The sequence below is a fragment of the Corythoichthys intestinalis genome, chromosome 13 (assembly GCF_030265065.1).
Source record: "Corythoichthys intestinalis isolate RoL2023-P3 chromosome 13, ASM3026506v1, whole genome shotgun sequence".
NCBI lineage: Eukaryota > Metazoa > Chordata > Actinopteri > Syngnathiformes > Syngnathidae > Corythoichthys > Corythoichthys intestinalis.
Window position 1 is genome coordinate 17,838,946 of NC_080407.1, and position 16,179 is coordinate 17,855,124.

The 16,179-nt window shown below is 41.0% G+C and overlaps 1 protein-coding gene across 5 annotated transcripts in view; it reads right to left on the bottom strand.

The window, feature by feature from the left end:
- The window catches only part of LOC130929264 (ubiquitin carboxyl-terminal hydrolase 15-like), a 114,892-nt gene that overhangs the window by 90,795 nt on the left and 7,918 nt on the right, over positions 1-16,179 (bottom strand). For all 5 annotated transcript variants that reach the window (XR_009066847.1, XM_057856337.1, XM_057856336.1 and 2 more), the window contains 5 exons: positions 8,148-8,295; positions 3,818-3,991; positions 3,585-3,743; positions 482-706; positions 326-409 (listed from right to left, as the gene is read on the bottom strand). Coding sequence is in view for 4 of the 5 variants with exons in the window: in XM_057856337.1 (XP_057712320.1) it covers positions 326-409; positions 482-706; positions 3,585-3,743; positions 3,818-3,991; positions 8,148-8,295 (790 nt within the window). In the remaining variant the exon portion in view is untranslated. The remainder of the gene's footprint in view (positions 1-325; positions 410-481; positions 707-3,584; positions 3,744-3,817; positions 3,992-8,147; positions 8,296-16,179) is intronic.

Consider the following 16,179-nt stretch of genomic DNA (forward strand, 5'->3'; position numbering starts at 1 on the left):
TGATAGTGTAGTGCGACTGATCTTTGAACAAATGGCGTTTTCTGTCAAATTTGGTGGGTGGCTGCTTATAGTCCGAAAATTACAGTACAGGCATATTTACGTGAATTTAAATGAAGGTGTACAACTTGGTGCCAAATACAAATGGTTCATCCTTGGCAGAGGACTATCTTTCTGGTTCAACAACAAAAAGCACAGACGTGCTGTTGCGGATGGATGACCAAGGACACTTTAAATGATTAAATGTCTATGCGACAGTAGAAAAGGTCAGCGTTTTAATGTGACAGCTCTTAAGAGAGCGCTCGTCTCGATGCTGGAAAGTCCGTACCTTTTCAGCGGGCACTCCAGACAGACTGGAGAGGGAGGTACACAGGTCTGAGATGCAGCCCACCTTTGGCACTGTCAGTTTGTACTGAAATAAATCACCACGTGTGAATGACCGCATCGAGGAAGAGGGGATACTTTCTCAGTTGGTGAAGGTTACCTGCGTGGGTTTGGCGAGAGGATCTAATCTGACTAGATAAACCTCCAGGGTGCGTTCCTTTTTCATTGGCAAAGGCAGCGTCAAGTAGCAGAAAGGATCGAAAGTCACAGAGACCTTGGAGCAAAAAGGGCACACCAAGGTGGACTTAAAAAGGCCATGAAAGATGTCCACGATTATCGAGTCGTTCCTTTTGATGTGGCTTTCCCAAGCCTCTTCGGCAACCACCTATGAGGAAGTATTTTAATGTTATTTCTTGTGTTTCTCTTGTACGAAAGGTCAGATGTTCCAGAGACTTCACCATCAGTTGACTAGACAGCTGTTACAGACATTGCGCTACGCAGAGCGTCATGCAGCTTTCACTGCTATAAATTCAAACACATGCTGCGTTGAAACGCCGGATTTAGGTGGAAACGTTTTACAGCATACAAGCAAGCAGGAGTGTCTCAAGAATGATTTGGTGGAGGATTCAAGGTAATTCTTAAATACAGTGGTATGAGAAAGTATCTGAACCTTTTTGAATTTCACACATTTCTGCATAAAATCATCAAATGTGATCTGATCTTTGTCAAAATCACACGGATGAAAAAACTGTCTGCTTTCACTAAAACCACCCAAATTTAAAGATTTTCATATTTTAATAACGATAGAATGCCAACAATGACAGAAAAATAAGGCAGTGAACCATCACATTAAAATGTTGTGCCCCCCTCCCTCCCCCCTTTGGCAGAAATAACTTCAACCAGACTCTTCCTATAGCTGCAGATCAGTCTGGCACATGGATCAGGACTAATCTTGGCCCATTCTTCTCTACAAAACTGCTGTAGTCAAGATTCCTGGGATGTATGGCATGAATCGCTGTCTTTAGGTCATTCCACAGCATTTCAATGGGGTTCAAGTCTGGACTTTGACTTGGCCACTCCAGAACTTGTATTTTATTCTTCTGAAACCATTCCGAAGTTGATTGACTTCTGTGCTTTGGATCATTGTCTTGTTGCAACATCCATCCCCTTTTAAGCTTCAACTGTCTGACAGACGGCCTCAGGGTCCCTGCAAAACATCCTGATAAACTTTTGAATTCATTCTTCCATTCATGATTGCAAGTTGTCCAGGCCCTGAGGTAGCAAAACAGCCCCAAATCATGATGCTTCCTCCACCATACTTCACAGTGTGGATGAAATATTTATGTTGGTGAGCCATTCCATTTTTCCTCCACACAAGACGTTGTGTGTTACTCCCAAACAATTAAACTTTGGTTTCATCAGTCCAGAAAATATTTTGTCAAAACTTGTGTGGAGTGTCAAAGTGCCTTTTTGCAAACATTAAAAGAGCAACAATTATTTTTTAGACAACAGGTGCTTCCTCCGTTGAGTCCTCCCATGAACACAGTTTTACATATAGTTGATGTGTGCATAGACATACTGGACTGTGCCAGTGATTTCTGTAAGTCTTTAGCAGACACTCGAAGGGTTTTTCCTCTGAGTATTCTGCGCTGAACTCTTGGCGTCATCTTTGTTGGACGGCCACTCCTTGGGAGAGAAGCAACAGTGCCAAAATCTCTCCATTTGTAGACAACTTCTCTGACTGTTGATTGATGAACATCCAGACTTTCAGATGGTTTTGTATCCTTTGCCAGCTTTATTCAAATCAACAATCCTTGATCGCAGGTCTTCACTGACACCTCTTTTGATCGAGCCATGATGAACATCAGACAATGCTTCTCATCAAGACAATTCTTACCAGGTGTGTTTTATAGTGGGCAGGGGAGATTTAAATCACTCATCAGTGATTGGGCACACACATGACTTAAAATATTTGGTAAAAATTGGTTTCAATTGCTCCATTATAGTGGGCAGGGGAGATTTAAATCACTCATCCGTGATTGGGCACACACCTGACTTAAAATATTTGGTAAAAATTGGTTTCAATTGCTCTATTATAGTGGGCAGGGGAGATTTAAATGACTCATCAGTGATTGGGCACACACCTGACTTCAAATATTTGGTAAAAATTGGTTTCAATTGCTCTTTAAGTCTCTTAAGGCAGAGTCCACTTATTCCCCCACGCTGTCATTATTTGCATGCTATCCTCATTAAAATACGAAAACCTATAAATGTTTGGGTGGTTTTAGTTAAAGCAGGCTCTGTATTTTCATCTGTGTGATTTTGAAAAAGACGATGGCGATTTTATGCATAAATGTGAGAAATTCCAAAAGGTTCAGATACTTTTTCATACCACTGTATAATAATAGCACAATGCATGCACTTTGAAATGTTGTAGAAAAAAATGAACGGAAAATTAGCATAACTTTAGCTTGAAGTATCTAGATAAATTGAATGATAACTGTCCGTTTTTTTGCTTTTAACCAAGAATCTAGACTATTTTACGTTCGGAGAACTTTCAATTTAAAAAGCTCTCTTTTGTGACGGCCGCCATGCTGGATTACACCATGGCGTGACTTTGGCTTGAAATATTTCCGTAAAATGAACGATAACCTCACGTTTTTTGTCTTTAAGCATGAATCTAGACTTTTACGTTCATATCTATAGAAATTCTGCGATTTAAGCATTTACTTACAGAATTTTCAACTCAAAAAGCTCTTTGTTTGGTGACGGCCGCCATTTTGGATTTTGTATCGCTACACAATAGCAGAATTCAACCTAAAGTTGTGACTGTACATAGAAAAATGCAAATTTTGCTTTTGTTGAGTAAAATTAAGATAATTCTGCATGCTTTCCTCAAGTATTCAGTTACTGATGTGAAAATTGAGTGGTTTTTTTAGCTGTTGAACACTAGAAAAAACCTAAGTCGCTATTTCTGGCAAAAACATGTCAAATATTCATATTGATCCTGAAAATATAAAAGATTATCTTTGCAGTTGGTGATTTTGGTGCATCTGGCGTAAAATCTGAGAGTTTTATAGCCATTTTAATATTTGTTATAACTATACAAAAAAAATAATCAGGATTTTATTAGGGATGACATGGTTTTAAGTCACTAGCGGCTTCGGTTTTGAAAATATTTGAATTTTGAGTTTTTGAAAATAGGCCCCGTGTCCCGTCAACTGATAGTGAAGTCTGTAGATGTTCCTTAGCAGGGCTCCTACCTTATCAGGTCGGCCGTTAGCATCCTTTAGCTGTATGTACGGCTTCTTCCTGATCCGGTTCAAGTCCTCGTGAAGACCGTCTAGGAGAAACGCTAGCAGCTCGTGAGAGTCTTGCTGCTGGTAGCCTGAGAATTGAGGGGCAAAACGGCCCACTTGGGTCTGCAGTCAAAGGAAATCGAGTTAAAACCAAAAAAAGTAGATTAATGCTTTTTTTTTTTTACGCGACATCCAACCTTGAAAGGCCTTGGCGTAACGTGGCTGTATTTACAAGACCACAGCTGCTTAATTAGCTCGGCGTAGGCTCTTGCAATCTCCCCCTTCATTCCCAGAGGGTTGTCCACGTTCAGCTCGCTCGTGTACTTGTCTTTCAGGAAGTAGTCCGTCAGGGGAGGGATATTACTTAAACACTAAGAGGACACGAAAGCGGCGCAGGACAATGGTAATTGCAGTGTGAATTAGCTTCATTTACATTTTAAGTGTCGCATTGCAAGGGCGTAAGTTTGGTCTCAACATCGGTAAGGACGATATAACAGCATAACCCGCATGTACACTTTTTCCTGGGGACGGGACATTAATAATTCAAAAACTACAAAAAAACGGAAAGCTTCTTTGGGCTGCTTTAAGACAACATAGAGAAAATAATAACTGGGGAGAAGGGGGGTAAACCTCTGTTCTAGGGCTGCAGCTATCGAATATTTTAGTAGTTAATCAAGTTATCGGATAAAACATTTTTGAAGGTAAAAAACAATTATAAATATGCATGCGAAAACCGGGAAAAAAATATATATATATGAGACAGAGAATACAAAAATAAAAAAATTAACTGCTTTCACTCAAAAAAACTTAAGATCTTATATATATTAAAAAAAAAAAAAAAAAAAATTAACTTATTTCTTACATAAAAATGTCATCACACTTGATAACACACATCACTTAAAAGTAGGGCTGCAGCTGTCGATTATTTTGTTGTCGATTAATCGATGAACTAGTTAATTTGAATAATCGGAGAAGGAACATAATTAAAATACCTGAGCTGAGTCTCAAACGGTATGAAAAATAAATGAGGATCTATGTACAACAAAAGAACAATTGGCTAACTTATATAGCAAAAGTCAGCTAGCTTAAATGCTATAAAATGCTAACGTTATTTATCTATTTTTTTACAATGCTCTCAACAAATGGTTCAGACGCATATTCTCAAAGACTGCTAAATAGACCTATGAGCTAAATTATGAAAAAACATTAGTTTAAACAAAACCTTAGCTTAAGTTGGTCATAACAGGGAGCAGCTGGATTCAGCCATGTGGAATGAGGCAGACTAGAGGGCAATGTATCCACCCAAATCAAAAGCCATGTGGAATGAGTCAGACTAGAGGGCAAGTATCCACCCAAATCAATAAAACAAAATACAAACACTTTCAAAACAAACCATTACAACCCCACTTTAATTAAACGAATACTCGAAGCAGCAAAATTTAATTTGAATCTTTTTTTCTAATCGAATACTCAAGTTAATCGATTAATCGTTGCAGCACTACTCGGTTCACTACATTTCTCACAGTTTAATTAACGTTACCAGGAGAAAACCCATACAGGAGGATATTACTCTCTAAGAAGCTTCCTACTTGAGTTTTGCAGGCTAGCAAATTCACACGGTTTAATGCTATGCTCTGATGCAGGTCGGCCTTTCAGGAGCCAAATTTGTGTAATTGTCTCCAGAGTGATTTTTTCGAGGATTCAATGTCATTATTATACTTTTTGTACCATGCATGCATTTTGAAACTTTGTGAAAAAAGTAAACAGGAGAAATTAGCCACTAATGCATTGGCATCATTGTTGGCAATATTAACATAAAATAAATGCTAAATGCACTTTTTTTTTTTTTTGCTTTTAACCAAGAATCGAGACAGTTTTACGTCCATATCTCTGAAGAATTCGGGGCTTGAAGCATTTATTCACAAGAATTTTCACCGGAAAAGCTCAGTTTACATCAGGCGGCTGCTAGCTACATTCACTAACAGACTAGCATTGTACTTTGACATATGTAAAATAAACCCTAACTGCAAGTTTTTTTTGTTTTAATGAAGAATCGAGACTATTTTACGTCCTTATCTTACAAGAATTCAGGTATTTAAGCATTTATTCACAAGATCTTTCACCAGAAAAGTTCTGCTTACATCAGGAGGCCGCTAGCTACATTTACTAACAGACTAGCATTGTACTCCGACATATTTACATAAAATAAACGCTGACTGCATGTTTTTGTTTGGGTTTTTTTTTTTTTTTTTTTTTTTTTTTTTTTGCTTTTAACCAAGAATCGAGACTTTTAGGTCCATATCTATACAGAATTCAAGGATTTAAGCATTTATTCACAAGAACTTTCACCGGAAAAGCTCTGTTTACATCAGGCAGCCGCTAGCTACATTCAATAACAGACTTGCATTGTAAAATAAATGCTAATTGCACTGTGTTTTTGCTTTTCACCAAGAATCGAGACTGTTTTACATCCAAATCGATAAAAAAATTCAGGCATTTAAGCATTTATTGACAACAATTTTCAACAGAAAAGCTCCGTTTACATCAAGCGGCTGCTAGCTACATTCAAAAACAGTTTAGAATTGTACTTCGACATATTTACATAAAAACGCTTACTGCACATTTTTTTGCTTTTGACCAAGAATCGCGACAGTCTTACATCCATATCTATAAGGAATTTGGGAATTTAAGCATTTATTCACAAGAATTTTTAACGAAAAAAGCTCTTTGTGATTCCACTCTGTCAGCTTTGGTAACCTTGCCGACAATGCAGGCCCCCTATTTATCAGCGCTGCGTCCCGTCAATACATTATGAAGTCGATGTTTGTGGTGTGTTCCCCAACTCCACAACATTGACGTCCTTTTACATTCCTTATAGTGGCTGCTGGTGCTGGCCGAAAAAACATACTGAAAACTAATATGGTAAATGGTGTTATACTTATATAGCGCTTTTCCACCTTTCAAGGCGCTCAAAGCGCTTTACACTATATTGCCATCTACCTACTGGTGACGCAGCACCAGGAGCAATGTAGGGTTCAGTATCTTGCTCAAGGATACTTAGGCAAGTTCATCAGGGCGAAGAATTGAACCTACAACCTCTGGGTTGGGGGACAACTACTCTACCACTGAGCCACGCCATCCCCAATATCCTGCCTATTCATCAGCCCTGCGTCCCGTCAATACATTATGAAGTCTATGTTTGTGGTGTGTTCCCCAACTGACATTGACGTCCTTTTACATTCCTTATAGTGGCTGCTGGTGCTGGCCGAAAAAACATACTTAAAACTAATATCCTGCCTCTTCAAAGGGGGCGGAGGAGGTGGCATGTTGTCGACATCTATCTGTCGGGGCTGAGTAAGTGTGCGTGAGTACAGTGTGTGTGTGTGTGTGTGTGAGTAGGAGAGGGAACCTATCTTGGTACCTCACGATACGATATGATTTGCGATACAAAGCTCACGATCATCTGACGATATGGCGCTACAACGATTATCGATACATTGGTCAGGAAAACATTCTAGGATATTTTACTAACAACTAAAAAACAGAAGAACAAGCTTCTGCTGTGAATTGGAACGAGTTTATCACTAGTAGACGTCCAATCCATTTGAACTGGGAGGCTGGCAGCGAATGAACAAATTCATTCGCTGCCATCCGTCCCACTTCAAACGGATTGAACGTTTATGGCCGTCAGTGGCAGCCAATGCCAGGCAATGAGGTAATTTGGGGTCATTTAACTGTTGATTTTCAGTTACTTCCTGTTGATTTTGGGGTATTCCATGGTCACTTCCTGTTTATTTTGAGTTACAGAGTAGAAAGCGACCATGGAAACACCTAAATGAATAGGCAGTGACTCAAACTCAACAGGGAATGTCCCGTAAATGCCCTAAAATGAACAGCAAGTGACCTGTAAATGCCCGCAAAATCAGAAAGAATGACTGAATGCTCTGGTCTTGAATGAACGAACGAACGTTCCCAGTCTAAATGGATTGGGCGTTGAGCACCATCAATGCAGCCTTAGAGTTAACTGAGACACTATTATGGTGGAAGATTTCGGTAGCAACTTGTTAGTTCCTTTTTATTTATTTTTTAGACATTGACACCTCTTTAAAGTGATATCTCGATTCTTGGCAGGAGCATATCGATAACCTTTTGGGTTACAAAGTATCACGATATATCACTATTTCAATATTTTGTCTCACCCCTATGTGTGATTATGGGGGGGGGGGGGGGGTGTCAAGTCATCAGCCAATCAAACATGCGTTATGAGGGGGAAGAAATGGACTGGCACATTCATCAAGAAATAAAGGGCTAACAAAAGGGTCTGAACATAATGAAAATAATCCACTTGATGGTAGGGTCAATTCTATCCTTACAGCATATGGGAAGACAATCTGAATTGCCTATATAACTGAAGTCATTACATATTGCAAATAAGGTTGCTTAAAAGTTGGCGGGTTGGCTGTGTTATGTCCCTACCGTTCCCTAAGCAAACCTACGCCCTTGTCGCGTTGTAGGACATGCGGTTACCTGCACAGCAGAGTTCATGAAGCATGTGTTGCCAAGGTTGGACAGACCGCACAGGCCCGCGTGTTCACTCTGTCGACTCAGTTCCGAGTAGTCGTAGCTGTTACTGTAAGTGTGGTAGGACGGGAGGCTGAAGGTTGAATTCTTCACACTGCAATAAACGAAAAAATGTCTTAAGAGACATTAAGAAACTGAGACGAGATATTTAACAACTTTAGCGGTTCGCGAAAATGACCGACAACAACTACGCCTGCCGAAAGCAGACCTCTCGGACGGCTGCGAGCCTTCGTTGCTAGTTTCCGGCTCCCAATGGTCAAGAGAGACCGCTGTGATGGCGGTGGACGCACCGGCCTCACAGTTCAGCACTCGGTGGTCCACCCTCCTGCTGTCCAACTCGACCGCTTCAGACCTCAGGCACCACCAGCAACACAGGAGCATGACATCTCAGCCCCACCCCGGCCCACATCTCTCCACAAAACCCAATAAGCGGGAACTTGCTGCCAAGCTTTTAAGTCCAGATCCTGGAACAGGACAAGTTCAGATCCATCTTCAGCTAAAGAGAGTCAACGGTACTCCAGCATCAAGTCAACCACAGACCAACAACAAACCTAAACTTTGTCCTCTATTTGAAAGCAAACTAAAAATCTAGTACTTATTATTTCCTCTGACTGTTCTGTCCTGTGGGCCAGTCTCCGGTACCTCCCTCTGGCCTGCCTGCTGCCGCTGCTCTAACGCTACCAAAAGATATTTATAGCAGCAGCAAGGATGCTCAAGAGGAACTGCTACTGAAGCTAAAGGTGCAGAGAGAGAGAGAGCGAGCGAGAGAAAGAAGGAGGGGCGGAGGAATCGAGTCAGAGGGGGTAAAGAGGGGTTGGAGGGAGAAAGAAGCCAATCGACTGCATCCAGCTGAGGCTGCAGTATTCACAAGCCTGACTCTTCCTGTAAATGTACATTGATGCATGTGCTTACTTGGTGTACACACCTCCAGGGTCAGATGCTCGTTAATATTCCACGGTTGTCTTATGAGCTTTTAAAAGAAGTGCATTTTTGATGACACTGCCGTGGACAAAGCGTACTCTGAAGGTCACTTGCCCGCTAGAACGCGTGCATGGCAATGAGCTCGAGGAAAGAACGGCAGGACAGTGAGATGTTGCAGGTGTGACGGGGACACTATGCACATTGAGAGCACCGTCACATGGGGGAAAAAATTGAGTTACGTAATGCGGGACCATTACGTAGGACAAAAAGAGGCCGCATGCATAATTTAGAAGTAACAATGGTGTTCCAGGAGTGCTTCTGCCGGGGAATCTCAACATTCCCAATACTTTCAAGCCAAATTGCTAATCGATTAAGATGATGCATGGCAAAAATTGATCAAACTACGCAAGTTTTAATCACTTTGCATGCAATAACAACACGTCGAGTGGAAGGAGGCGACAGTCGAGAACTCCAACAATCAGAGAAGCTGTGCTCTCCAGCAAAGGGCTGACGTAGCCTCAGGGTTTCATCACTTAAGCTGCCAAACTGCTTAACTGAAAAGGCACCGAGCTCAGGTTAATCTTGCCTCGAAGGGAGAAAAAAAAAAAAAAAAAAAAACGCAAACGTATGCGAGTTCAGGACTTTTTTGAATTTCCTAAATTGCATTAAAGTGTGTACCACAGGATAAAAAAAGTCTTAAACAGCATTATTATGTGAATTAGAACCTATTCTGAGACTATTCGACGATATATCACAATTTGGCAAAGCGCAGATGACAGGCAGTCTTTTGTCATTTCCCTGCCCCGGCTTCAGAGAACGTAAACAAACCAAGAGGCGTGACACTTAGCTGACCTGCTAACCCGAACAGAGTGACGTTTCATCTTATTTTCGCTTTTTGAAGCAAAAAAATCACACAAAACAACCCCAGATCATGTCATACGGCGGCGGGGTTGTCGATTGTGTTCGCTGATTGGCAACCCGCCCGGCAGTGAGCAAGTTACAGCTTGTTCCCATGCTTCGGACAGGAGAGCTCCCTGAGGAAGCAGCTGGAGAGTAAAGCCGGACAAACCGGCCGACGTCGGAGGAGCGCGTCGCTGCCACATGGTCAACACGAATATCGCGTAAAATAATGTTTTCCTACACGGCGAAAATGTAAACTGTAACATATTTATGTCACACTGCTGTTGCCATAGTTGGGCCCTCAATGAGGGTGTGGTATTGTTAGGAAGACATCAAAGTGATGATTCGCTTGCACACTGAATAAAGAAGTGTTGTTACATTCAAGTGTCGGCCTGACATGTACTGAGATTAAGGAAGTACATAACAAAAAGTGGCGACGAGGACGTCTGGTCCTATAAAAGCTTGGACATGCTGTTTTTGGCGTTTGCTGAGGGTCGCGGTGCTCCAGGGGATTGAAGACGCTGACTTTCGCTTCCGCGTTGTGACTTCATGGGGAGGAGGACGAGCGGAGATTTCAAAAGGAGCGTGAAGGTGCTGTATAACCAGGCGCTATGGCGGGAGTTTTTGGCTCTGCTGGTTCTTTTCTATGAGCTTGTGGAACAGTGGAGCTCGTACGTGGAGCGGTTATTAGCGGTTAGCGGCTATTTCGTGAAATATAGCGATATAGCGGAAGAGAAAGTAAAGCCAACGTTTTTGTGCGTTACTGGGCCAAAGACTTTCAATTTACTAAGAAACTTGCTTCAACCTGATAAACCTGGCAGTAAAATGTACAGGGAAATCGTGGAAACTTCATGGACGTTTTTCACCCAAGTCCCTTGTAATTGCAGGGCGATTCTGATTTCACAGGAGGGCTGAACATTGTGAGTTTGGTGATCTTTAAGAAGACACATTAAGAGAGATTGGTATATGGACTGAGAAATGAGGCAACACAAAAGTTTCTCTCAGAAAGTGGACTGACATTAAAGAAAAAGCCTTTGATGTAAGTGTGGCTATGGAAATTGCTTCAAAGGAGGCTCAACAACTCAACACGAGCAGAATACTGATCCGTCTCAAAAAATTAACATATTGTGATAAAGTTCATTTTTTATGTCATGTACTGATAAACATTAGGCTTTCATATATTTTATATTCATTGTACACAACTGAAGTAGTTCAAGCCTTTTAATGTTTTAATATTGATGATTTTGGCAAAAAAAAAAAATTAGTATATCATTGAAAGGTACTCTAAAGAAGGGACGAACCTAATCATCTGAATCAACGAATTAACTCAAAACTCCTGCGAAACATTCCTGAGGCTTTTAAAAACTCCCAACCGCAATCATGGGCAAGACTGCCGACCTGACTGCTGTCCAGAAGGCCATCATTGACACCCTCAAGCAAGAGGCTAAGGCACAGAAAGAAATTTCTGAGCGAATAGGCTGTTCCCAGAGTGCTGTATCAGGGCACCTCAGTGGGAAGTCTGTGGGAACGAAAAAGTGTGGCAGGAAACACTGCACAACAAGAAGAGGTGACCACACCCTGAGAAAAATTGTGGAGAAGGGCTGATTCCAGACCTTGGGGGACCTGCAGAAACAGTGGACCGAGTCTGGAAGTGGGCTACAGGTGCCACATCCCCCAGGTCAAGCCCCTTTTGAACCTGAAACAGCGGCAGAAGCGCCTGTCCTGGGCTAGAGAGAAGCAGCACTGGACTGTTGTTCAGTGGTCCAAAGTACTTTTTTAAGATGAAAGCAAATTTTGCATGTCGGAAATCAAGGTGCCAGAGTTTGGAGGAAGACTTGGGAGAAGTAAATGCCAAAATGCCTGAAGTCCAGTGTCAAGTACCCACAGTCAGTGATGGTCTGGGGTGCCATGTCAGCTCCTGGTGTTGGTCTACTGTGTTTTATCAAGGGCAGGGTCAATGCAGCTAGCCATCGGGAGATTTTAGAGCACTTCATGCTTCCATCTGCTGAAAAGCTTTATGGAGTACACTTGTCTTTTTGAAGTGTACTGTTCAAACGAAGTCATTTGTGTTACAATGACGTTTGCACAGGCATATTGATTTTGACAATGTACATTGTTCGAGTCATTCAAGCTGTTTTAATGTTCATGCTTGAATACTTATCGTTTACAATAAATTTTTATATACTTAATTTTTAGACTGCATGTACAATTGTTAAATATGTTGAATTAAAAGCTGGTAAATAAATAAACAAGAAACGGTTCCTCTGTTTTTCATGCATCAATTCAGATTTTCAAATTATGCAACAGTCCGCTTGGGCGAATTTATCGTCGTTTATCGTTATCGAGGTAAATCTGCTCAATTTACCATGATACGTGCTTAAGGCCATATCGCCCAGCCCTAGTGCATAGTTGATATAATTAAAGGTTGACTTTTTTGTATTAAAAAAGGCTTTCGTATTGGTCGGATGAAATATGCTAATTTTTTTTAGATAGGGATTTTTGGTTTTTCTTGACTTTTTTGCCAAAATCATCAATATTAAAACAATAAAAGGCTTGAACTACTTCAGTTGTGTGGAATGAATCCCAAATAAATGAAAGTATCAGTACATTACTGAAAATAATTAACTATCACAATATGCTAATTTTTTGAGAAGGACGAGTACACCAAGTTGCAAGTACCCAAAGCAATGTTGCTGGTCCCAGTTTTAGGTGCAATAAAACAGGGCACCTTTCCTCCACCTGCTTGTGCAAAGTAATGAACTGTCATAATTGTGGGAAGAAGAATTTTGCTTCCATCATGGGACGACTGTGGATTAATACACCGTGTAAATTGGCAAAAAGTTTTGGCGGCTGTCAGACTGTTCTTCCCAACTACAAGTGATCCTGGAAAAGAATGAAGAGGTTTTTCATGAGGAATACACAAGCCTCCATCAAAGACAATGACAATTGTGGATGCACCGGCCCCAGAAAATGTGAGTCAGCTTAGATCTTTTATAGGTCTACTGAACTATTATGGACGGTTTATTCCCAATTTGGCATCGATTCTTAAACCATTAATTGAGCTGTTGTGCAAAGATGAAAAATGAAAATGGACGAATGAGTGTAACAAAGCTTTTCGAAATGCAAAAACGCCTTGATTGCATCAGAGGTTCTCACTCATTTCAACCCTTCATATCCTATTCGTGGACGATGGACTTTCGAGGTTGCCGCTTCCTGTCACTAAACATGAACCAACCTTTAGAACACCGCTCTCAAGCCTTTTTTGGATAAGAGGTGGGAACTTTCTGTTCAATCGGGTTGTTTGCTGTGGGGGAGGAGAGTGATTTCTCCCAGAAAATGATTGCAATTACAAATGCTATGGCCGCAATATCTTCATTTATTTTGCTTGCAATGAAAAAAAAAAAAAAAGAATGGAAATAAACTAAATCATATGATCTTCCACAAAACTCCAAAAATGGGCCGGACAAAAGCATTGGCACCCTTTGAAAAATCACGTGATGCTTCTCTAATTTGTGTAATTAACAGCACATGTTACATACCTGTGGCAATAACAGGTGGTGGCAATAACTAAATCACACTTGCAGCCAGTTAAAATGGATTTAAGTTGACTCAATCCCACATTGGGCATGAAGAAAAGACCAAAGAACTGTCCGGGGACTTCAGAGGCAAAATTGTGAGGAAGCATGGGCAATCTCAAGGCTATCTCCAAAAGACCTGAATGACCCTGTGTCTCCCGTGAGCAGTGTCATCAATAAGTGTGAAGCCCATGGCACTGTGGCTAACCTCCCTAAATGTGGACAGAAAAGACAAATTGACGAGAGATTGGATAAAGAACCTCGACTAACATCCAAACAAGTCTAGGCTGTCCTGCAGTTCGAGGGTACAACAGTGTCAACCCGTACAATCCGTCGGCATCTGAATGAAGAGAGACTCTATGGTACGATACCCAGGATGACACCATTTCTGACCCAGAGACATAAAGCCAGGCTGGAGTTTGCCAAAACATACCTGAGAAAGCCAAAAACATTTTGGAAGAATGTTCTCTGGTCAGATGAGACAAAAGTAGAGCTTTTTGAGGAAAAGCAACAACATATGATTTACAGGTAAAAAAACAAAGCCTGAAAAGAAAAGAACACAGTCCCCACAGTCAAACATGGAGGTTCCCTGATGTTTTGGGGTTGCTTTACTGCCTCTGGCACTGGACTGCTTGACCGTGTGCATGCCATTATGATGTTACTACCAAAGCATTTGTAATTGCAATCATTTTCTGGGAGAAATTGAGCATTATCTGACAGAATTGCAGGGGTGCCAATACTTTTGGCCAGCAGTGTATATGGCTGTATGTCACAGGCTTCTTCTGAATCAACATCACTTGAAAGCTCCACACTTGAACCAGAATCGCTGAAAAACACTTCCTCCTCCATTGGGCTAAGTAATAAATCAGCTGAAATCGCCACTCCGCCAACGTCATCATCCGGATGGAGCCGCCAGAGCGCTATAATGAGAGGAGGAGCTAAACGGCAGATTTAAAGACTCATTTTCTTAAAGACTCATTTTCCACTTTGCACTTTGCCAAATTGTTGTATTTAGTCCAATCGTCTCAAAATATTTTAATTCCAATACTAATGCTATTTAAGATTTTTTTATCGTGTCACAGGAACTTTAAAGGTCTGTTCTAAGTGATCATCATGCACTAAATGTAACTCGTAGCTTTTTAGCATAGCATTCGCAATAGGCTAATGCTAACGGCGAGCATCCTCTTAAACTCTGACAACTTTTTGTTTTGGAAGAATGTTCTCTGGTCAGATGAGACAAAAGTAGAGCTTTTTGGGAAAAGGCATCAACAGAGTTTACAGGGGAAAAAACGAGGCCTTCAAAGAAAATAACATGGTCCCCACAGTAAACATGGGGGAGGTTCCCTGCTGTTTTGGGGTTGCTTTGCTACCTCTGGCACTGGACTGCTTGACTGTGTGCATGGCATTATGAAATCTGAAGATGACCAACAAATTTTGGTTGTAGGGCCCAGTGTGAGAAAGCTGGGTCTCTCTCAGAGGTCATGGGTCTTCCAGCAGGACAATGACCCAAAAAACACTTCAAAAAGCACTAGAAAATGGTTTGAGAGAAAGAACTAGAGACTTCTAAAGTGGCCGGCAATGAATTCAGACCTGAATCCCATAGAGGGATCTGAAAATGGCAGTTTTGAGAAGGCACCCTTCAAATCTCTGAGACCTGGAACAGTGGGCCAAAGAAGAACGGTCTAAAATTCCAGCAGAGCATTTTAAGAAACTCATCAACGGTTATTTTGTCTAAAGGTTGTGCTCCCAAGCACTAGTCTGAGGGTGCCAATACTTTTGTCCGGCCCATTTTTGGAGTTTTGTGTAAAATGACAATGATTCAATTTTGTTTTTGTTTTTTTTAACATTCTCTTTTGTGCTTTTTCATTGTAAGCAAAATAAATGAAGATATTACTACTAAAGCATTTGTAATTGCAAAGTGTCATTGTCTGACGGAATTGCAGGGGTGCCTTTTGGCCGTCTGTATTTTCTAAGTGGGTGAACTTGCAAAATTGCTCCTTACTGTATATATTTATTAAGTGACTGAACGCCAATTTTAACCATTTATCTGTTCGTAATACAAAAATGATCAGAGTAATTTTTTCCATCAAGTGTTTTTAACTCTAGATACGTTTTCTTCACTTTTCAAATCATGAAATGCAAAAAACAAACACTAAATGATTGTATTTCTGTGTGATAAAAACCACATCTATTTGAACAGAATTATTTTATTGTCTGCCTACACGTGTTGCACAACCATATGTTAGCTGTGTTTATGTTTCAGTGCTATTGACAGCGATAAACTGGATTGAGTCACATTTGTTCCTCGCTAACCACGTTAATGTGCGAGTGTGTAAATGGGACTGCAGACAGTCAGGTGAAATTGAGAAAGCGTGCAACGCTGGATGCGGGCTATTAACTCCTACAGATAAATGCTGACGAAGACACCCAGAGGCACTAGTACGGCCACTAGCGGAGAGCACTGCTGTCACTGAATTCCAAAGAAATCAATCACACTACCTTGCTGTCACCTCGAACAATTGAAACTGCGTCCTAAGCAATTTTCTTCCAGCCATACTTGTAAAACTAAATAGATAGCGACG